Source organism: Pleurodeles waltl, chromosome 7, assembly GCF_031143425.1.
Source record: "Pleurodeles waltl isolate 20211129_DDA chromosome 7, aPleWal1.hap1.20221129, whole genome shotgun sequence".
Classification (NCBI taxonomy): domain Eukaryota; kingdom Metazoa; phylum Chordata; class Amphibia; order Caudata; family Salamandridae; genus Pleurodeles; species Pleurodeles waltl.
Window position 1 is genome coordinate 1,136,790,373 of NC_090446.1, and position 24,452 is coordinate 1,136,814,824.

The following is a 24,452-nucleotide window of genomic DNA, read 5'->3' on the forward strand; positions in this document are numbered from 1 at the left end:
TTTCTGTACAACACTCAATATCACTCATCAAAAAATGTGGCATTTTGGGAAACTGGACTCCCCAGATTGCACCAGCTGCGGGAATCATGTAGGTGATCTAGTGCTCGCAACACCGCGATGCCCCAGGATACAATTATTCTGAGTTAGTGCTATGGGTATGCGGAAAGAAATAACTACCTGGGAAATAGGTGATTATCCAAAATTGTCACCCCTTCATATACCACTGGTATTGTAAAACATAAATTGGTCAAATGTGGCAGAGCACACCCTCCTTTGAGAGTTGGGTGTGAGTAATGATCACTGCATGACACTTGAGATCCCCGTCTGTCATGTGAAGAAATATGGGGAGATTGGATGGCCTGTCGGGGTATCGCAGGATATTCCATAGCGGTTGCAGTGCATTAACTTCACTATTGTGATGTGCCCGTAGACCACTTTGGAGGCAGCGACATTGTAGCATAAGTAATTATGTATATGATGATGCAGTGTGCATGAAGCGCGAGTACATGCAGTAGTTGTTGAATATGTTAAAACCAATAAAACTGTTAAAACAAATGTCCTGGAAGGTGAGAGGAGTTCAAGCAGAAAACATCCTGAAGAGCTGAGCCCTTGAACTACAGTGAGACCATGAGTGTCTGACTGCGTGAAGGATCCCGGGGAGTGAGAGGTGAACACACAGAGAGCAACGTCCAGAGCCGAGTCCATGGAACTACCGTGGCCCGTGTGGTGAACATCCGCGCTGGCGCAGTGCCGTGTGCCTGATTTTAAGACAGGAATGTATACACTTGGGCCCATATTTATACTTTTTTAGCGCCACATTTGTGGCACTTTTTGACGCAAAAGCGGCGCAAACTTACAAAATACAATTGTATTATTTTAGTTAGTGAGTACATGAGCCGCAGAGAACAAAGTTCAGAAACAGCGCACACCTTGTCGATGCTGGCAGGTGGCCGGAGGTGAAAGCTACAGACAGCCTTTTAGATGACAGGAGCATGAAAAGAGCATCAGTGTAGTATGTATGTATGTTTATGGTAGTTCTGTACAGCTAACCTAGCCAAAAGGCAGCAGAGCGATGTGCACAGACAAGTATGAAGTCAGTGTGCAGCAGGAGAGGTAGACGGTTTTCGGACAGTTAATCCGCTGTGAAGTAAAGTGCTTCAATATAGTACCAAATATTCTGCCCATGCCTGTGACAGTCAATTTCAATTTCTAAATCTACTGTAAAAAGCATTGATACATTCTCTAATAAGGGCTGATCCAGCTGCCACGGTCAAATGGAAACTCTTGTGCCTCTAGTCTGATTTATTTCATACTGTCTACAGTGCCAGATATGCCTTTCTCATCGGCTGGCCCCATCTCAGGCCTGGACCATTCCCACCTGCAGCCACTGAAGCCCAGGGTACGAGCGGAGTTCCTGCACTGTAAGCTGAGATTCTGCCCTTTATGCACGTGTCTGCTCTTCTTGTAAACCTACCTCCACCTCCTACATCCATCTGTTCTTATTGTATTCGTGCTGCAGTACCAAGATCCTCCTGCTCCTCTCAAGCACTTCTGAAGCCCTGCTGCACATTTCCATCATGCTTGGATCTGCTGCAAGACCACTTTCTTTTTGATTCCTGCATTGTAACTGCACCCCTGTGTCTTTTGTAAGTCTTACGATTTTCTGTCACTGCTGTTTCCTTCCTGCACCTGTGTTGTTTCTGAACCGCTGTGTTATTCCACCACTCCTGGCCTCTTTATTTCTTCTCGTGCTCTTGTGTTTTCCCTACAACCCACACTCTTCATTGCTTTCGACCGCACTCTTTGAACACTCCTGCTGCACTGCTGAGCACACCACACACTCTAGTTTTTCTCCTACACTTCTGCATGGTTCCAGATCCTTTCCAGCCTTCACCCTGCTTGTGTAGTACATGTTTACCCTGCGTAACTGCTCTACTTCTGAATAAGAAAACATCAAAAGCAAAACAGTCACAATCATCAACGTTCCAGGACTGACATTCTCTCCAAGGTCACATTTGTCATAACAGCTCTTATAACGTGCACTATGCTAACAGTCTTTGTCCTACCAATATTTATGTCAAAGATTGAACTCATTTACCTTTTTAATTTAGTGGAGATCGGAATTAATATGTCAGACACCCTATACTTTTCTTAGACGTCTCTGGATTTCACAAGTCCCAGTCAAGATCCCTGCACCATTTCCAAACAAAGGGGCAACAGGATATCCAATCTTGCACTATATTTCATTTGTGCACAACTAGAGCTAAGTTGTTTCCACCTTGCAGTTTTAGGATCATCCCACATGCCAATCAGTGCAACACTCTTGACGTGTATTCTGTTTTCAGTATCTTCTGCATTACTTTCCCCTACAATGTTTCTATTTCAGGGCATGACTATAGCATGTGGTAAAATGTTCCTACTTGTACACATTTCCATAAAAACATGTGGATGAGCAAGGTTACCCAGACACCTGCATCTGACTTCTCGAATAGTTTAAGTGCAGTATATTGAGCTAAATTAACCCCACCTCCCTGAGATGCATCTATGCCTCCCTCTAGGCCTCCACAAGCTCATATACACCGTTTCCTTATATTTTTTAAAGCCTTTATTTATTGAATTTTAACCAATATAGGCATAAAAGAAGAACAGGAAGGGGAAAGGAGAAGGAGGAGCGGTATGGGGAAGGGAAGTCCAGGGCAATTGCAACACCAGGAGAAAGCAAGAGGCATGAGCACAAGGAGTAACACCGCCACCATGCACTTAGAGCAGTGCATTACAATCAGTAGTCCAAAAGAGCCATCAGTCCAATAGGTCATCATTACACAGTAACATTGGTGCCGGGGTTGGTTGTGGTCACCTATCAACCTTCTCACTTCAGTTCGTCATCAGATGTTGAGAGGCCCTCCGTACCAGCTTGTTGCAGCATAAGTGGTACAGTGGTGGTGGGGTTCACACTCGCCCTAGCTCTCTTGAAGTACGTCTTAAAAGGTAACCAGATGCATTCAAATTTTTACATCATATATGAAACCAAAGCAGTCAATCATCCCATGGCATGAATGTGCCATACCTTAGTCTACCACAAAGCTAAACTTGGCGGGAAGGGTCCCTTACAGGTGGGAGCTATAGTAAGCCTAGCTGCTAGGAGGAAGAAAGTGAGAAGTTTGCCCCAGAAGGCTGTGTATGCATAGGCAGAGTCTTCCTTAGACGCCGAAAATAAAAGCCCCAAGGGGTCTATTGGCATGGTCACTGAGCAAATCTGGGAGACCAATAGAAACACTCCACCCAAAAGAATCTGACATGTACACATTCCCACCACATGTGTAAATAAGTGCCTCTGGAGCCACAGCCCCGTCAATAGAGGTCAGAAGTTCCCATCATAGCATGCAACCAAGCTCGGGTAAAATACCATCTTGTAAGGAATTTGTAAGAATTAGCCTTATGTTTTAAACAAATAGAAGTCTTAGCCACTCGCCCCCACAACCGCTGACAGGCATTGCCAGGGATAGTAGTGCCTAGATCTTGTTCCCACCGTAACTGGTATGAATGTTGTTGTGGCTGGAATAGATCACAGAAGACCAAATACAGGCGGGTAATTTCCTTCTTAGTGGACTCTTGAGCAAAGAGTTAATCTACTACCCTTGGCTTTCACTGTGGGTGAGTTGGTCCTGTGTAGTAGTTGGTTAAGACGGAATTCATCTGAAGAGGTTAAGTGCAAGCACTGTCTACAAGTTTGCCAGTCTAAGATGGTTCCATCATGGTAAAGGTTGCCCAGTAAAGAGGGCACTCCCTGTCCCTAGTCCGTGAAGCCACAGTCGAGAGTGCCTGGCACAAAGTACAGGTTGTGCACTCTGAGTGAGAGTTAAGATGGGTAAATAGTGTCTGCCTGACTATGGTTGATCTGGTTCCAATGCCTGACAATGTGGCATAAAGACGTGTTTAAGAAGAGAGAAATAGATCACGAGGCCTCAACCACATGATATGCTGTAGGGGAAGGGCCAAGCATCCCTCTTCCAGGACCACTCAGGGCTTTGTATGGGGGGGAGTATGCCAGTCCATGGCAGATTGTACTTGGGTGGTGTGTATATATTATTCTATGTTAGGGAATCCCAGCCCGCCATCTAGCTCTCTTATAGAGTGTTGTTTTAGGTATACATGGTGTGGAGTTATGCCACGCAAATGGCAGGAGCTGCCTTTGGACTTGTTGGATACTCAATGGGCCATTTTGCGACCAGAGAAATGCTTCATACATCTGGCCCTTGGGGCCTGATTTAGGTTTTGGAGGATGTAGTACTGTCTATCAGGGTGAGGGAGTAAACTACTCCATCGCACTGATGGACAACCGCCCGTCAAATTTAGAGATGTCCACCGGCTCCGTGGACATCTCTTAACATTGGCAGGAACCACCATCACAGTGGTTCCTGTCAATGTTGTAAAAGTTTGATCAACGGCTGCATCAAACATGACAGTTTGCTATCAAGCTTTTAGAGTATTACTTTTTCCAAAAACAAACTCCCAAAGCAAGAGCTTGTTTTATGAAAAAAGTAAAACTAACAACCCCTTCACCAAGGGAGTTTTCTCCCAAGGTGTGTGTATGTGTTTGGGGTAGGGATTTGGAGGAGGGATTCAGGCCCATATTTATACTTTTTTAGCGCCGCATTTGCGCCGCTTTTTGATGCAAAATCGGCGCAAACTTACAAAATCCCATTGGCCCGTATTTATACTTTTTTTAGCGCCGCATTTGCGCCGCTTTTTGATGCAAAACGGCGCAAACCTACAAAATACAATGGCATTTTGCAAGTTTGCGCCATATTTGCGTCAAAAAACGACGCAAATGCGGCGCAAAAAAAGTATAAATACAGGCCATTGTATTTTGTAAGTTTGCGTTGATTTTGCGTCAAAAAGCGGCGCAAATGCGGAGCTAAAAAAGTATAAATATGGGCATCACCTCCAAGTTGTACCTGCCGGTGTTGGACAGCAGCAAAAAAAGCCATACGACCACCTACTCTAAATTGGGTGAGCAGTCGAATGGCTTACTACGAAGGCCCGAATCCCGTTGGGCTTCATTGTTGTAGGATGGTGACAGAGCCATGTCATTGACATACTATTGGTCTGCCCACCTCAACATTGGATTCTCCACCAAACTCTAAATCGGGTTCATAATGAGAGGACGAAGTAATACTATGTCAGTGGTCACACTAGGGCCCTTATTTATACTTTTTTAGTGCCGCATTTGCGCCGCTTTTTGACGCAAAAACGGCGCAAACTTACAAAATAGAAGGGTATTTTGCAAGTTTGCGCCGTTTTTGTGTTAAAAAAATGACGCAAATGCGGCGCAAAAAAAGTATAAATATGGGCCACAATTGTATTTTGTAAGTTTGTGCCGTTTTTGCGTCAAAAAGCACCACAAATGCGGCGCTAAAAAAGTATAAATATGGGCCTAGATCTTTTAAGATGTTTTTGGCCAGGCCTAATAGGCCTCTTTTTGGATGGCACACAGTAAAACTGACCAGAACACTATGAGACCAAATAGTTGGAAGAACAACAGTATAAGAAATAAATGAGCTTTAATATATCTGACATCAAGGTATATCCCTGGGAGTGAGCATTGAATCAAAGTAATTGAATAACACTGATACCTATGAACATAGAGTGGAATAGTTGAAGGAAAGAATAATTTGAGTCATCCTCTGTAGATAAGGTTTGTGCTCATATGGTGCAAGCAGGAAATACATTTAGGGGCATATTTATACTCCGTTTGCGCCAAATTTGCGTAGTTTTTTTCGACGCAAATTCGACGCAAAACGAACTCCATATTTATACTTTGGCGTTAGTCGCGTCTAGCGCCAAAGTTAATGGAATTAGCGTAATTTTTTGCGTGAACACCTTCCTTGCGTTAATGATATGCAAGGTAGGCGTTCCCGTCTTAAAAAATGACTCCGATGCTATTGCGTCGGATTTATACTCCCGGGCAAAAATGACGCCCGGGAGTGGGCGGGTCTAAAAAACCCGCATTTGCGCCGGATTTTAGCGCCTGGGTTAAGGGACCTGTGGGCTCAGAATGAGCCCAGAGGTGCCCTACCCTGCCCCCAGGGACACCCCCTGCCACCCTTGCCCACCCCAGGAGGACACCCAAGGATGGAGGGACCCACCCCAGGGACAGGGACCCACCCCAGGGACATTAAGGTAAGTTGTGGTAAGTATTTTTTTTTTATTTTTTTTGTGGCATAGGGGGGCCTGATTTGTGCCCTCCTACATGCCACTATGCCCAATGACCATGCCCAGGGGACAGAAGTCCCCTGGGCATGGCCATTGGGCAAGGGGACATGACTCCTGTCTTTGCTAAGACAGGAGTCATTTCTATGGGGGATGGGCATCGTAAAAAAATGGCGCAAATCGGGTTAAGACGATTGTTTTGCCTCAGCCTGACTTGCCCCATTTTTGGACGCCCAAACGCCATTTTTCCCTACGCCGGCGCTGCCTGGTGTACGTGTTTTTTTTTCACGCCCACCAGGCAGCGCCGGTCGGCTAACGCCGGCTAACGCCATTCAATAAATACGGCGCCCGCATGGCACTTCAGAATGGCGTTAGCCGGCGCTAATTTTTTGGGCGCAAAACTGCGTTAGCGCAGTTTTGCGTCAAAAAGTATAAATATGGGCCTTAGTGAGTCCCTTTGATCCAGAATGAATTGAAGTAGTTTGTAGATTAGAAACTACACGTGGATGAAAAGAGGGAGTTAGTGTAAACAGAAGGCATACACATTTGCTGCAAATGGGTAAGTGGCTCGTAGGCTACTGGTAAAGTTCTAGCAATTTTGTCTTTGCAAACATCTAATCCAAATTCATAAAGCCAAAGAGAATAAATAGGCTTCCTTCCTTCTACAGCCAAATTCACATGCTATCATCACAGATGCTGCATACTGGTGTACGTGCTGTTGAATAGTTGTATATCATTACTCATTTGGTCCATGCTTTTTTTATTTTCTGCAAAGAAAGCCTATGAAATCTCCTACAAGGTCCTGGGCTTAGAATGCAACCATGTTATACTGCCGCAAGAGGTAGAGTCCTTGGGCTTTCCATTCTGAAGCCTTTTACAAAGGATTATTGTGACAAAATTTTGACTGGAAGCTCCTGTTCTCTCCTACTACAGAGTGGGTCCAACATCCGTGCAGGGCTGGCAAAGTGACCACAGTATGAAGTTAATTCACCAGGACCTGCGTGCCATGGGTGGCCAACTTGCTGGGCAATCAGTGTGTACCCATTCTGCTTGCTTGTTGGGTTAGCAGGGTGGAGGAGAACAGAGGCAGACACACTGAGCCGGGGCCTGGAAAACATTTACAGCAGTTTAAAACACAGGAGTAAATACTTAAAAGTTGCTGGGGTTCCCTATGCAATCTTGTGCTATGTAAATTCTAGTTTAACAGTAAACATCAGCAGCACTCATATAGTATATCAGGACAGCAGCTTGCACCGTTCTGCCTCCTAGAGACAGAGAGAAGCAGAACTGAAGTATTAAAGCTTAACTGCTGGCGAGACCATTGTGCCTTGGCATGAGCATGGATGCCCATTTGTTGGGCTGCTTTCTTGGTGCTGAAGCACACATTCTGGTATGTCCCAGGTATTTAAAAGAGAGGAGGAAAGATTAATAGTACTTGATTTACTAAATTGAGTAGCCTATGCTCTTTCAGTGATTGATTTGTAATACTCCCATAGATGACTCAATGAACAAACCAACTTCTTTCTTCATTCCTCAGCGAAGATAAGCACACTCACAGTTTCTGCCGGTGCATCGGTTCTTTGGTGAAGAGTTGCAAATGAGCAGGAGGGAGGACATCTAGTCTAGCGAGTGGCTAAACTGTCAACTGGGCATCCATGAGACTAGAGTTACAATCAGCTTTCACACAACAATATGCCTGTGCCCTAGGCTGATTACTTGGCAGAATTGTGAATTAAATATTGGTAATATGCTGTTTCTATTTGCTGCTTTAATAAACTGGATCCATGGTAATTTTCCTTTCCACTTGTGTTGAGGTAACAATCCTTTTGTAAGGATTACACGTTTGCTGCTTTGGCCACACAACGCTTATCACTAGCTGTGGTTCTGTGTCCCATCTTGTTACTAATCCTCTTGTTTTACTTCACTCTTCTACGTGGTGTAAGCAATTTTGTGAAGTTTAGACTGACTACTTGCTCCTTCTTTTCACCTGTTCAGATGCCCACGAACTCACCCTGGACCAGACAACGGCGCACAGGAATCTCTGCCTGATGGCGGGAAACAGAAAGGTGATTTGCAAGCTGCAGCCACAGGCCTACCCGGAGTGCCCAGAGAGGTTCGAGCACTTTACCCAGGTGCTATGCCAGCAGCAGTTCAGTGGGGGCCGCCACTACTGGGAGGTGCAGCTGTCTGGTAACCGCGTTGCACTGGGAGTGTCATACCAGAGCATCCCACGGAAGGGCCACCAGAGCTGCTGTCTGGTGGGCAGGAACACCCACTCCTGGTGCCTTGAATGGAACAGCTCCCGCTGTTCAGCCTGGCACAATAACCAGAAGAGTGTCATTCAAAAGAGCCATCACGACAGGCTGGGAGTGTTTCTAGATTACCCAGCAGGAACCCTGTCCTTCCATGAGGTTGGAGATGCTATGCCACTTATACACAGCTTCCAGGCGGCATTCAGCCAATCGCTCTGCCCCATCTTCTTTGTCAGTTGGAACTCCTTTGCTACAATTGGTGTGGACACACCAACACTAAACGTGGATCATCGGCAAAGGCAGTTCATGCGTCAAGCTTCAGCTGAATTCTGAGCAGCAAAATGCACAAAGGCCTTGAGCAGGAGCTGGGATGTGGCCCCTGAGACACCTCTTTCCCACTTCATAGAATCCTGGGCCAGATGTATGACGGGGTTTTGCAGTCTAAAAAGGCTCCAGTTCCCAGAATTGAAGCCTTTACAACTGTGGCATGAACGTTTGGTATTATAAAATCCAAATTGGCTTTACAAATACATATAGAATCGCTATTTAGAAGGGACGTGTTTAGGGCGTCCCATCCAAGTAGCAATTTGCAGTGGGATGTATTTATGTTTTGCGTCCAAAATCTGTTTGCAAAATATTAATATTTTACAGACTACGTAAAGGTAGTGGTAACCCATTCATAAAGGCAAAGGGATCCTCAAGCGACCCCCTTCCCCTTTGTGAATGTTGACAAAAATATTAGAGGTAAGCAGTGGTCTGAGGTGCATGAGGTGGCTGGAATTGCAACTTACTATGATTCAGTATTTTTCAACTCAACCTATTAGTACATAGGTCGGTTTGCAAAATGCCATTGAATTTGCTGAAAGTATGCCCCAACTGCAACCACTTTTGGCGAATACACTGTTACTATATCCAGCCCCCTGTTTTTTATGTGTATTGCACGCAAACTCTCAAATAAATATTCTTGGAGGGAATACTAATGCTTTCTAGTAACGGAGGCCTACAATACCTCTAAAAAATCCCATCTCTAATTCCTTTGTTACAGGCAGCTTAAGTAATAATAATGTAATAATGAAATTACATAGTTGCTCAGCTTTAATAAGTTATTACAGTTGACATCTGATGTAACTGTGGCCGCTGCTCGAGCCCAGCAGACAAGTTGAAAGCCAATTCACAGAACATCATTACAGCTGCAGTTGCAATAAGGAAACTAGACCTCAACTTATTCTACTGGGCTGATTTTATTTTGAAAATTAACAATGATCAGCAGAAATAGATATTTTTGATTGCTTGTTTCTTTTTTCCATGTTATGCATCATTAAAGGAAAGATAGATGTTTCTACAAAACCAGAGTTACCACATTTGTTAACCTGACCAACACTCTCTAATACGTTTTTGAAAAAAAATACTAACCTCATTTTGATGTGATTCTACTTTTATTCTCCTTCTGCAAACATACTGTGTCTTTCATATGTAAGAGCTAGACACAAAGGTTTAAGTGGTTTGTGAGAAGAGTGATGAAATGACCATGCATTATAAGGTAACAAAATACCCCCTCGTACACGTTAAAAGTGTATTGCACAGCACCCTGGAGTTCCATGAGCTTATGAAGGAACTCAGCCTTTAGCCTCATTGCTCTATATGGACAAGGAACTCCTCAGTGACTTGCAGTATCCCTATAATATTTGGCAGGGAGAACTTTATCCCATACATCCTGGAAGCAGCCTGGATGAGGAAAGTAGAGAACATAAGATAACTGTTAAATACTTTGAGAAAATTCTCCAAAACAGATTCATCATTGCCATGGCAACCACAATAGCATACAACACTAATTTAAGATATTTGCATTGTCCTTGTTTTTACATCTGACTTAAATCTTTTGTGCCTTTTCATTGGTTTGTGTTTTTGTCATAGAAAGGTCAGCTTTATCTGTATGTACAGAGATAATTATGTTGGATACAACATATTTGCTGAATAACAGTGCGTCTGAGCCACTAAGATGCCTTTTTGTGCCAGATACCGATCTGACCATGACCATGTCCTACAGTAGACTGTGCCAATTTACATATTTACAATCTACATTCTTATAACTCTGTATAGATAATTACTCCTATGGACAAAACTCACCCAGTACCAATTAAGTGGCTTTACTGCCAGCAGGTGTTGTGCCTGAGAACGGCTTTTCAAAGCTGCTGAAAGTCAGAGTTAAACCACAATGGCTACATGTGACTCCGCTCATCTTCTCTTGTAGGCGCGTACCAATCTCCATTTCCTGTGTTGTGCTAAAAGTTGAGGACAGCATTGTACACCGTACCATACAGGCCCAATCTTTGTTTAAGATTGAATAGCTTTTGTGTCATTCTCAGTTGCTCTGCCCCTTTTTGCTCCTTCCACCCTTTGTACTGTTTAGTACATTTGTATTTCACTTACTACCCTTCTGTGGGGTGCTGAAGTACTTACCCACATGTATAGCAAGCTACACAGTGTAGGGTGTGTGGTTAGAAGGTGTTATTTTTGTTTTGAGCTTGTATAGGAAGTGTTTTCATGTTGTGCGTGATGACCACAGAGGTGCGATTATCATGGTTTGGGACTCAGTGCCTGGCAAATTTGGCCACAGGGCAGTGGAATGCTGTGTGTCCATACACTAAGAAGCATTTACAATGCAATAGGTCTTGCATTTTCTGGAGTTAGAGCTATTGGCACTGTAAATTCAGAACTGGACTTTTCTTGCCACTTAAATTGGTCAACCCTGTCTCATAATTTTGTCTTTTCCTGCCATGTTTTGGTGGTCACTGGCGGCTACTAACATCAGATACATCTGAACAGAAATTGGAAAATAAGGTTGATAAAGTATTTTCTTTTTATTTTAACAGAATTAAAAGTCTTGCAAGAGTTCTTGCCTCCCATTTCAACAAAGCTTTAATGAAGTTAACAATAGCAGAGCAGCCTGAGAAGATTTATGGCCCTGTGTGCGATGTCCTCAGTGCTGGCAAGGAGGGGCCCTGGAGAGAGGGACTGCAGGGCAAAGCAAGTTTCACATCATTGTTTCTAGGTTTAGCTACATTCTACCAGAAAAGGAATATTGTGGCTTTTTCCGAGCAGTGAGCTAAATTACTGGGTGTTTCTTTTGTGAAATAAGCTTATTTTAGGAATCAGAGGTAAACGAGGACAGCACTGGAATAAAGCCAAAACAAATGTCAGCGACATAGGTGGAGGTGGGAGGAACAGAATGCTGCAATAAAACAGACAGCTACCAGCCTAAAATACCCACAGTGAAAAGGCAGCAACATAGAAAAAACAAAAAAACAGTCTGCCACAGCAACAGATAAAGACACCAAAATGGAATAATACAGTAGTTGGTCACTGCTCTGAAACAGAAAAAGGAGGGAGAAAAGGGCAGAACTAACCAATAGCAAGCAAGAATTTTTAAAGGAAACTGCAACCAACAAATGAAATCGCTTTAAGCCATAAGAAGTATACTAAAAGTATACATGAGGTCAAATGCTTATGCTCAACCTAATAAGGGGGATACTTAGAGAAGGCCCAGTAATCTATATAGTGCCATACAGAAATGGTGATTAATAAATAAAAGGATACCAAAAGGGCAAGAATGGGAATTGGTGATAAGCAGGGGCCATGCACTGTTTTATTTTTTTAATTTATGTTTTAAAGATTGGGGCACTGCCTACTGCTGAATAAATATACCTCTTGAAGGAGCAAAGAGTTGAAATGAGAAAATAAATGCTGGCAAGCTGAGCAGAAACTAAACAAACTTCAAAATGCCCAGATTACAGTTACTCCTGCTAGGCGAAAGGAAGCCAACATTTTGAGCAGTGTTTCTTGCCTCAAGGTCCTCTCATGCTCTTAAAGGCAGACGAGCAACAGTTGGGTGAGCTCTAGGTGGGTCATGGTTCGGACCCCAGTTAGACCAGACATCTAAGCATGTGAGGGTGAGAGACAAAGAGTTTGGTAGGTTGCTGCCCTGACAGTGCAGAGCCTATCAACTTGCCTCGTGTTACCCTGCTATCCTCTCCCCTCCCTGCAAGCCCAATACTTTTCTTGGATTTCAGAGATGCTGGTACTGTGTAGTTAACATAAGGAGCCATCTTCTTTACCTTCTAGAATACAGTAGTGAATGACCGCCCGATGGCCTGACGGTGGTGCAGGTCGTAACCAGCCAGGGCAGCACTGAAGTCAGCGCCGCCCTGCTGATTATGACCTGATTCTCTGCCAGCCTTTTCAAGGCGGTTTCACTGCCATGAAAAGGCTGTTGGGGAACAGGTGCAGGGGGCCACAGAGGGGCCCCTGCACTACTCATGGCATGGGCAGTGCAGGGGTCCCTCTGCCTAGCACCCTTGAAATGCGCACTGTCTGCTGTGCAGACAGTGCGCATTACAAGGTTGCTGGTGCCCCATGCGGGTGGCAGCTTTGCCGCCGGCTAATTATGAGCTCGGGACAATGCTTCCGCCACTTGCCTGCTGGGCTGACGGGTGGAAACCCTGGTTTAAACCCGTCAGCCCAGTGTGAAAACCGTAATAGGGCTGGCAGGGTGGTCGCCAGTAAGGCAGCAACCTCCCCATCGGAGGTTTGACGGAGGGGAAATGAGGCCCTTAGTCTTCAGGGACCTGACCATGAATACATGCGCTAGCTCAGCATAGGGCGGAACGCCTGTTTTTATGAGTTGTTTTTTCTAAAGTACATTCATTTAACTGGATAGTTCTCTGTTCTTTAGACAGCACAACCCAGAAACAAAAAGAGGAAAACCTTGCTCACTGTTTCTAAGTTGTACTGTCTGAAAATAAAGCTCTAACATTGAGGAATGCCAGATTAAATTAATTCACTTTTTCTGTAATAAGAGCTACCCATGTTCAATGAAAATCATCCTGAGCTACTAATATTACTGGTTTTGTATTAGTGACCTTGTCAGACGAGATAACATTATTGGCCATCCCATTACTAAAAGTTCAGTGCATCAGGCAGGGTTGTCATTGGTAACATAAAAAAAGCTTTTTCATTTTGGAAACCCCTGGCACAAATGTATTCATTGCTTGATTTATCACTCAAATATCAGGTTTGAAATATTTAGGAAGTCCATTTTTTGCCAAATATCTCTTCTGAAAATAGACACATTCTGTTATTAACATTTATTCAGTGCAAACAAATCACCCCCAGAGGGCCTCTTGGTGCTATTGCACGCTAAGACAAGTAAAAAAAATCAAAGGATTTAGCACAGCCAGGTTTTGAGAAATTCTTTGAATAGGGTAGGTCAGAACAGCATCATGTATGCATGGGTAGCCTGTTCCAATGATGAGGGGCCGGATATGAAAATGATCTACACCCCATATCTGGCCGTAAGTATACATCAAGGGCATTATTAAGATTGCCCACTGGAACTAAGGTTGTGCGTTAGCACATAAAGCTTAAGCTTGTTCCCCAAATAGCGGGGTCTTTTCCAAATAGGGACTTGGGTAAAAGGCAGAGGAGTTTAGAAGAGGGAACCCTTTTTATAGGTAGCCAATATAGAGATTTAAGCGTGCGCTCCGAAGGGGAGTGGGGTGGCAGCTTACAAACCAGGCAGGCAGCTGTGTTTTATACCACCTGAAGTTTGGCTAGAAGAGCATTTGCTGCTACCATCAGGGCGTTGCCTAAGTCCATGCGACTTACAATAAGTACCTGACTGAAGGATTTTCTGGTCTGAAGGGGTAGCCACTGGAAAGCTTTCCTTAGAAGGTCATAATCCCAAAACAGGACCCTAAAATTACATTTACATGTTCTTTCATAGGTTATCGTCTATCGGGATGCCCTGATTTCAAACTAGCTTTTTTGGGGTAGGGACCAGCCCCGGTTCTAGGGGCCACCTTTCTTCAGACCAGAAGGAGTGAGCTTTTCCGAAGAGAACGATCTTGGTCTTTCTTGTATTCAACTGAAGATAGTAGGATGACATCCAGAGGGCAGTTTTTTCATGTATTCACTGAATCTGATTTTAGTAGATTCAGGATTAGGCTCCATATTTATTATAAGTTGTGTTGTCGTTCGCTTATGAGATGACATTGAACCTCCATTATCTTATCACTTGAGCCAGGCGAGCAATGTAGATATTAAAAAGGGTGGAGTTCAAAGACGAACCCCTGTGGTACTCTTGAACTATGGCCCTTGACAGGGGGGCTGTCAAGGGCCATAGTTTAAGAGTTAAAAAGCTCTAGTGGAACAGTGGATCCTATCACTCAAAACGTTTTTGAGCCAGCCCAGGGCTTTTCAGCCGACACGAGTCTCTACCAGTCTTTGGATTAGGATTGAGTGTGAGATGGTGTTGAATGCTGTGGATAGATCTAGTAGTACCAACATTGCAGGGTGGCCTCTGTCCAGTTAGAGTTTAATGGTATCTAGAGCATCCACCAGTGCTGATTCTGTGGAATAAGATGCCTGGGAACATGAATGGGAGGGGTCTAGCAGAGAGTGGCTTTCCAAGAAAGACAAGTTGTTTATTAACTAAAGTCCCCATAACTTTTCCAAAAAAAGGTAGCAGTGATATTGGTCTATAGTTTGCTAGCTCTAGGGGATCTGCCATGGGTTTCTTTAGAATGGGTCTGACATGAACTGCTTTCCATTTTATAGGAAACATTTCAGTGCTCAGAGACTGGTTATACAGGCCCGTGATTGTAGGGAGAAGTGCTAGGGACAGGATTGCCATAATATAAGGTGGAGCAGGATCCTCTGATGTGCCAACTTTGATCTTATTAATCTAGACCAATACTTGCTCAGGGTGATTGGATCAAAGGGTTCCAAAAGAGTGAGGTGATAAGTGACTGAGGGGGCAGATGTGCCAAGACCATCCTGTGTGACACCATTTGAAACGGTGCGGTAGATTTTAGAGATTTGTTCTCCAACATGTTTCGCGAAGTCAATGCAGAGAGACTGAGATGCTGGAATGGGAGGGGCACAAGTTTAGGGATTAGTAAATTCCTTTGGAATCTTATATAATTCTTTTGTTGCATTTTCTGTTTTGTTGATTCTGTCCACTATGTGGGTCTTCCATGCCTCCTTAATGTTTTTAATGTAAGTGCATGGAGCAGCTTTAAAAATAAGTTTGTCAACTACAGTTTTAGTGGTTCTCCATTTATGTTCCAACTTTCTACAGGCTGCTTTTTCTACTTTAAAGGACTCAGAAAAACAGGGAGTAACAGCTTTCTTTGTTTTTAGGGGGCTAAGCTTTGTAGGAGCAATAGTATCTAATGCCTCGTACAGGCATCTCATCTTGAATACACGCTTTTCAGTTTTGGGATACATATATTAATTAAATCACACAAAGTTCAGTTGTGCTGCATATGGGAAAGCTACTTCCAGGTAGCTAGGGAGCTGCCAATAGCACCAGAGCTACTCATTAGAGAAGCCTTCTTTAAACACTGCAGGCACATGAAAGCAGTTGGTTGGCTTTCCCCTGAGCCAGTGCAGCTGTTCATGATACTGCCTAATGTGTTTCTTGTCTGTGTGTGGGACCTATCACTTAAATGTGTAAGAGCAATTGGTGTGTTGTTTAAAAGGGCAATGTGCCAAATCTTAAATTCCCTTGCATTGCGCATTGGCATGCACACCACAAGTGGTAGAATAAAATGTATAGTCAGTTTCCAGTCTCTATATGTCAAAGATATACACTGAGTGCAGCCATTTTGGCAGTGAATAGGCAATTATTCTCCTACCAAGCCGCTAAATCTTGGAATGACCTTCCCCCAACACATCAGGGACTCCTCCTCACTACTTGAATTCCGCAAGAAGCTGAAGTACTAGCTTTTCAATTTGTCTTCTTGCTGGACCTTCGAGACTGCCTGTACTCAGGCTCAGCCTCCCCACCTACTCTCACCTACTAGGCACCTGTATACACTCATGAGTGACAAGCAGCATTCTACAAATCCACCTTATATCTGAGATCTTAAGTGATCTCTGGCTCATATATGAAAAGGCCCCTGAGCACCACGCTACTCTCCACATCTGTGAAGATATCAGAAACTACAGTTTTAGGAGAGCATTTCTGACCATCATTCATTGCATACATAGATGGTATTGTATACGCAGAAGAGCCTAAGGAAACCACTATGCTGAGATATCTGCTGGTGACACACAACACCATCTTTTGGACAATGCCTCAAATTCTGGGTGGATACTTTTGCTAACCCTGGCTTACTGTGCACTGTTGAAGCAAGGTATTGTAGTTGGGACTCCCTAAGTTTAATTTTAAGCCAAACATATTCAAATTGGTTTATCTTGTGAGCAAACCGGCATCTTCTATGAACTTTGGTGGAAGGCTGATCATTGCAAATCACTTAGCCAGACCACTCAGGTCAGACTCTTAGGCCCATATTTACACTTTTTTGCACTGCATATGCGTCATTTTTTATGCAAAAGCGGCGCAAACTCACAAAATGCAATTATATTTTGTAAGTTTGCGGCGCTTTTGCGTAAAAAAATGACGCAAATGCAGCGCTAAAAAGTATAAATATGGGCCTTAGAGTGTGGTGTCCTCCTCCCAAACCTCCTTCCCTTTTCCCTGTCCTTAACAACAAATGATCTTGCTTTGAAACTGAAAACTTAGTAATTACACTTTGTTTTTTTTGCTGTGTGTGTCTGCCACTGATCTTGCATCTCTTGCATGGCCTTTACTCTGTCCCTTTCAATTTATTTATCTGTAGGTGGATTCCCCTTGTGTTTCTTGTGTAATCTTTGCCATGTAGGTCTTAGCTTTTCCACCCAGATACTCAGGGAGATCTTGGAGAGTCACATTCTTCTATTGCTGGGATGTCAAAGGCTTCTGGAATGGTTTTGCTATCTCGCCCCAGAAGCCCTGGAAGATTGTGAGAAATCACCTCTTACCCTTGTATTTCTAGAGAATCAGGGCTTTCAGAAGGGTTTCAACTAAGTGTTTCACTTCCTCCAAGCTGAAAAGGAGTTGAAATGGATGAGACCTCAGACAAGACGTTATATCACCCACTTTAAATCTCGCCTTCAGCTCAGGTGGAAATGGTTAAGTTATGAAACAATTAGAAAGTGTGCCCCTCAGAAGTTCTTGCTTCTAAGCAGTCTTCATTTCCTCCATTTCCTCTCAGAAGAGGATTCCTTTAAGTTTATTGTGTGGGGCCTCTCTGTGAGCTTGTCTGCTTATCACACTGGGTGAAGGATCTTCTGAGAAGGTCCTGATATGCTTCAAGAGACTTCTGACATACAATTGGCTTACTTTACTTTTGGTATTCCTAGGCAACCCTTAAATTGATTTGTTGTTCTGTCTGGATCTGTTTTCCAGATCTTCTCCTTTTAGGAGGAGATCCTTGTATCTTTCTTTCAGAGTTAGGCATCTATTGCTCATTTGATGTTCTTCAGTGCGATCATACACTATTTTTTCCAAGACATCCATCCTGAATCCTAGACCAATCACATCTTTCTGTATTTCTTAACCCCTTCCGTGCTGAGGACGAAACAGAGGCATCCTCAGTCACGGTGCCAGTGTGGTGAGGATGGCTCTGTTTAATCCTCTGCACATAAGCAGGAAATCCCTCTGGTGTGGTGACCAGAGGGATTTTCTTTTAATATTTTCACCCTTGGTTGCTGGACCCAGGACCCAGCAACCAAGGCTGAAGATATCCTCTCCCTGTAATGATGATCAGCGCACTGTGCACACCAACGTCATTACAGGAAAAATAAAAGTAAAATAAGCCGATCAGGTCATTTACTTTCATTTCCATAGGTGCTCAGGGGCATATTTCACACCCTGAGCACAAGACACCAGGAAGGAGGGAAAGAGGGAAAGGCCCCTTGGGCCAGGGCTTTTGCTCCCTCTGATTTTTGTTTTTATTAATTCAGTCTTTCTGGCACCTCCCAGAGCTACCCACGTTGAAAAAACAAGGGTCCGTTTTCAGTGGCAAAATGCGCTTGGTCCATCGTGCTTTTTGCTCCATTTCCTGTTGTGGGCTCTAGGTCTGTGCAGTATTCAGTGCTTGTTTTTTTGCTGCTGCGTGCATGCCCTGCGAGGCATTGTGATGTTATAACATTCCATGTAGGAATGTGCATGTCATTTGTGTAAAAGCAGTTTGAGAGACGGAGGTTATGCGTTCATACTGCAGCGAGGCACCTATTTCCTCAAATAAACCTTCCTGAAAAGATCAGTCTTGGTACTTGATTACTACAATTTGTTTGGCGACGAGCTTCACACAGTATGGAAACAGATGTCAGCGAACGCTCATAAGTTCCTGCTTCGAAAGATAACAAGAATACCTGGTTCGGAGTGACGCGTCTTCATCGTTGGAGTGTGACATGCTTATTCGTAGGAGCTGTGTCTGTGCCGGCTACGGTTCGGGTAAGCCGTTAAGATCCTGTGCGTGCATCAGGAATCTGTGCTTGTTGCTACAGCGACGCACACGATTACAGCGGCCATTTTACCTAGCTTTTGTTGCTATGGTGATACTTACCAAACTGAATGCACTGTATTGTGCTTGAGGCTACAGCGATGCGCTCGCTTAGAGCTGCCATCTTAAAAAGCTTTTATTTTATTTTATTTTATGGGATATAAAGGCTAATTGAAGGAAGTGTTTTGTGCTTGTTGCTACAGCGACGCGCACACTTACGACAGGCATAAATTCTGGTTATTACAAGTGAGGATTGTTATTATCAGACATAGGAAGTGTGCTGCTATTAGCAGACGTAGGAAATGTGCATTTATAGGTCTAGGAATCTTAAAGGAAGTGTACTACTTTTTTATTTATTATCACAAACGTTGTCTACGTGCTTTTAAAAAAGGGTTTTGTTTTTACAAGTACTGCATCAAGCCAATGCATGTTACACGTGTTTTGGAGCAGAAATGTTTGAAGTTAACTCAGTGATACGCACACCAGGTTCATTTGCATAAAAAAAGGGTTTTAACAGTTGAAATGTAAAGTTTTTGATGATTTTATGTGCATGATTGGAAGGCCTGTGAATTTTACATTATTCTGTTATTTTCCATACTTTTATCTGTGTTTTTTTCATTGGAAATTTATTAGTATTTTGTTATCTATCTGTAAAATTTACATTATGCAGTCTGTACTACCTCATCCACCTTTTCTTGAGGTTCCGGGATCACCAACTGTTCCATGGAGAAATTGGTACGATGCTTTTGTTACTTATTTAGGGGCCATTGGTGCCTCACGGTTAAGACCAGAAAGGAGTTAATTCATGTTGCTGCATTCTCTGGGTTTTGAAGGAAGAACAATTTTTAAACATCTTCCACCATTAGTTTGGAATCAGGGAGATGAAGAAGACTTAGATGAGTATTCAGAAGCAGTTCAAAAATTGGAATTATGTTTCAACTTACAACCAAGCATTGTAGTCATCAGACATAAAGGCCCGTATTTATACTTTTTTTAGCGCCGCATTTGCGCCGCTTTTTGACGCAAAACGGCGCAAACCTACAAAATACAATGGTATTTTGCAAGTTTGCGTCGTTTTTGCGTCAAAAAACGACGCAAATGCGGCGCTAAAAAAGTATAAATACGGGCCAAAATCTTCACAAGGGAGCAAAGAGATGGTGAAGATGTAGATTCTTTCATTTCAGCGTTGAGGAAGTTGAGTGCTGATTGTCAGTTTGAGGCATTCACTGAACAACTGGTGAGAGATCAGTACATTTGTAAATGTTCAGATAAGTCAATTCAACAGAAGTTACTTTCTTTGGGAAATCCTCTGCTCCAAGAGACTTTTCGAACAGCGAAAAGTATTGAATTATCTAAGGTTTCTATGAAAGAGTTAGATGTCAAAACAACAGTTAGCGTGGGTGCAGTTAAACTGAGAGAACCAAAAGCAAATGTTGTTTCTAGGAATAATAATAGGTAATTTTTCAAACAAAATAATATTTCTTTCAGATGTGGTAATGCACCTCTTTATAAAAACAACAAAGGGTATCCTGCAAGATCAGTTACATGCAGGAGTTGTGGGAAGTTTGGGCACTTTGCTAAGTTTTGCCAAAGTGGCAGACAGGATAATGGAGTTGGACAAATGGTTAAGTCTGCTAGCTAGTTGCTAATGTTTCTGATGCTTTGTCACATGATTTAGAGAAAATACAGAAACTTCAGGATGATTTAAGAGATGTGGTGATGGCAGTGGGTGAAGAATCCATTGTGGAAGGCGATTTGTCATCATGTGTTAATCCTTATGTTGAAATTGGTGTGGGTGCAAAGAAAATAAATTTGTTAATGGATTCAGGGGCTCGGATAACTATGATTACGCAAGAGTTGTTTGAAGCAACGTGGCAAGGCAGACCAGTGATGCCTCCTGATAGAGCACCTGTTTCATATGAGTGACGAAGGATAGATCTTGCTGTTTGTTTTGAAGATGTGCTTGAGTTTAAGGGCAGGAACATTTTTGGCAAGGTCTATGTTGCAATCAAAGGGTTGTCTATTCTGGGTTGGTTTCATGAGGGGCTTTTCAAAATGGTCCTCAGACCTGGAACAAAGGAACAGGTGTTGGTTGTGGAATCAAATGATTTCACTCATAGTATTATTAACCAGTTTCCAACAGTTTTTGGTGGTGGGTTAGGATTTATCAAGGGTTCATCCACCATATTAAAGTTAAGCATCATGCTATTCCAGTTAAACACTGTTTGAGGAGTGTACCTTTCAGTGTCAGGGACCAGTTGGAGCAAGAACTCAATAGGCTTTGTGAGAAGGGCATTATTGAGTTGATTGAGTCATCTCTTTGGCTTTCTCCTTTGGTGGTTGCTAAGAAAAAGAATGTAGATTTACAAGTTTGTGTGGATCTTCGCACCCTGAATAAAAACATTTGGGTGGATTCCCATCCTTTACCCATAATTTCAGAGTAATTGACCACTATTAATGGTGCCAAGTGGTTTACTGAGCTAGATCTGGCTTCTGCTTACCACCTAGTAGTACTTGAACCTTCGTCGAGACATTTAATAGCTTTTGTTTCTTCTATTGGGACCTTTCAGTATTGTAGGATGCCTTTTGGACATCTGTTTTTCAAAGAATCATGTTCAACAAGTTGAAGGATGTTAATGGGGTTGTTGTGTTTCAATACGATGTGTTAATTCATAGTGATTCTAGAGAAAAGCATGAGAAAACATTGTTACAAGTCCTTAATATCTTGAAAGACAAAGGTGTTGTTTTGAAGAGAGAAAAATGCCTGTTTTTAAAAACAAACATAGAATATTTGGGGCTTTTAGTGTCTGATCAAGGTATTGAACCACGTGCAGCATTAGTTGATGCAATCATTGATGCCAAGTCGCCTTCAGACAAACCTCGTTTAAAGTCTTTTATTGGACTATGTGATCTCTACTCTAGGTTTGTTCAAGATTATAGTTCCAAAGTCCAAACTCTTATCAACATGTTGAAAAGAAATGTTCCTTTTGTTTGGAATAATGAGTGTCAGGCTAGTTTTGAATGGATCAAGGCTCAATTAGTCAGGTCAAAGGTCTTGAGACCGTTTGACCCTAGTGTTGAGTGTACCATCACGGTCGATCCGAGTGGCTTTGGCCTTGGTGCAATTCTGACTCAACGCAAGGACAGTGTAGACAACACATTGGGTTATGCTTCAAGAGTTCTCAAAGGTCCAGAATTTAATTTTTCGGTGATTCAAAAATAACTTTTGGCTTGTTGGTGGGCTATCAGGAAATTTAATCCCTATATACGGGGTAGGCATTTTGAGTTATGCACTGATCATAGTTCAAGAGTTGCTATACTGTCAGGAGACAAGTGCAATGATCATACCCCAAGGAGAGACAGGTTTTCTACAAAATTGTTACAGTTTGAATTCACGGTCACATATATTCCTGGTAGCAAAAATGGGAGAGCTGATTTTCTGTCCAGATTTCCTGTGGCTGAAATGGAGGGTTGCATTTTTGAGGAAGAAGAGCAAGAGAGTTGTTTTATTGCTTCAGTTGACATGGAAGACGTGTGCCGTCAGTGAGAAGGAATGGAGGGCTAAAATATCTAAGGATGAAGTTTTACTAAAAGTTATGGAGAATGTGAAAGAAGGTTGGCCTAAATACAGGAATCTCAGCAGTTTCAGATGTTTGTCTCATGCGCTATGGGAAACTAGTGCCTCCTATAAGCCTAAGAATGAGACTGATCCATGGAGCGCATGAAGGAAATCTAAATAAAACTTTGACAAAGCGTAGGCTGCGTGAGTTGTTTTGGTGGCCCTACATGGACAGGACAGTGGAACAAGTTGTAAATGATTGTGTGGTATGTGCAATTCCGAGGAGGGGTTCAAGGTGAGAATTCCACCTATGCAGTCTATAGAATTTCCAAAAAGACATTGGGAGAAGCTAGGTGTTGCTTTAGTCAGCCTATTCAATATCTTGCCATCTTCTAGATATGCTGTGGTGGTCAATGATTATTATTCAAAGTGGCCTGAAAGTTGTTTAATTAGTGAACCACCATCAAAAAATATTGTGGATTTCTTGAGACATTTTTGTGAGAGAAGGTTTTCCTCTCTCTATTGTTTCAGACAATGGTGTTCCAATTTGTTAGTACAGAATTTCAAAAAAATTTGAAACAAGGGGGGATTACCCATTCAAGAAGTTCACTGTACCATCCACAAACCATTGGGTTAGTTGAAAGAATTAATTGTGTCCTAAACAATTGTGTACAATGGGAAATTATGAGGAAATGTGTTGTGCAAAATGCTGTACGTTCAATGCTGTGGGTTTACCGCAGTACTCCTCATTCTTCAACGAAAATATCTCTGGTTGAACTGTTAAGTGGTCAGAAACCATCTATTAAGATGTGTCTTCCATGGATGTCTAAGTGGGTGAAGATGGATGTCATGGATGGTGTTGATAATATTGCCAGACAGAATGTGGAAAAGTTGCAAAAGCTTCAGAAACAATATTTTGATGCTAGGAATAGAGTTTCTCAACAACAGTTTGAGGTGGGTGTCGTGGTGTGCATTAAAGCACCTGTTTACATAAGGAAGGGTGTAACTAAATATTATGAACCGAAAGTGGTTGTCAAAGTGTGTGGAAATACAATTCGGGTTGGAAGCAAAAATTGGTGGAATAAGGCAAAGGTATACAAAGTAAAGAATGCTGTTTTGAATGAGGAAGATGAAAATAATTCTGTCATGAATGAAGGAAATTGAAGTGAGTGTAGTTTTCATAGGTTTCCTGACAGAGACTTGGTAGAAACACATGTACAAGCTTGTAGGAGCAAACGTCAAATTTCAATTCCTGTAAGATTTAGATCTTAGTGATCTGAAGGGTTCGTCTTTTCATTGTACGCGATATATTCGTTACATCATTTTCTCAAATTGGTGTGTTCACAAGTGTGTTTTTTTGTTTCCGATTTTATTTATGCTAAGTTTTATTTCCTTAGATAGCAACATCTTATTTTAGTGTTGAAATATTTATGCAGTTTTTTTATGTTATGTACAATCAATAAGGTGTACCAATGTGTGTTTGGTTGTTGGTTATTCATTATTGTTCATTTACTGTTATTTCATGTTTGCATTTATGAGGGGGAAGGGATATTGTAGTATTCAGTGCTCGGTGTTTTGCTGCTGCATGCATGCCCTGCAAGGCATTGTGATGTTATAACATTCCTTGTAGGTATGTGCATGGCATTTGTGTAAAAGCAGTTTGAGAGACGGAGGTTATGCGTTCATACTGCAGTGCAGCACCTGTTTCCTCGAATAAACAAACCTTCCTGAAAAGATTCATCTTCGTACTTGATTACTACAGTCTGCCTACATGAGTGAGGCACCATTTATGTCAGGAGACTTGTAGGAGCATAGAATAGTAGAACCAATTGGATTTTGCTGCATTTGTGCCTTTCAAATGTAAGAAGGTGTATAAGAAAGATGACATTTTGAAAAATACCCTCCAAAACATACTCTAGCATGGGTACCCACAAATTCAGGGATGTAAAAATAACCACTACTCCTAAACTCTATATCTTGTGCCCACTATAGAAATACTTAAGCTTGTTTGATACCCATTTTTCACTCTGCCTATTT

At 42.6% G+C, this 24,452-nt stretch overlaps 1 protein-coding gene across 2 annotated transcripts in view; it reads left to right on the forward strand.

The window, feature by feature from the left end:
- LOC138246025 (tripartite motif-containing protein 16-like protein) overlaps positions 1-11,257 on the forward strand; it is a 60,701-nt gene extending 49,444 nt beyond the window's left edge. Inside the window, exons 5-6 of one of the 2 annotated variants that reach the window (XM_069200179.1) lie at positions 1,323-1,421; positions 8,209-11,257. In XM_069200179.1, coding sequence (XP_069056280.1) covers positions 1,323-1,421; positions 8,209-8,798 — 689 coding nt within the window. In that variant the 3' untranslated portion in view covers positions 8,799-11,257. The remainder of the gene's footprint in view (positions 1-1,322; positions 1,422-8,208) is intronic. The other variant, XM_069200181.1, reaches the window with a different exon arrangement.
- The last annotated feature ends 13,195 nt before the right edge of the window (positions 11,258-24,452 follow it).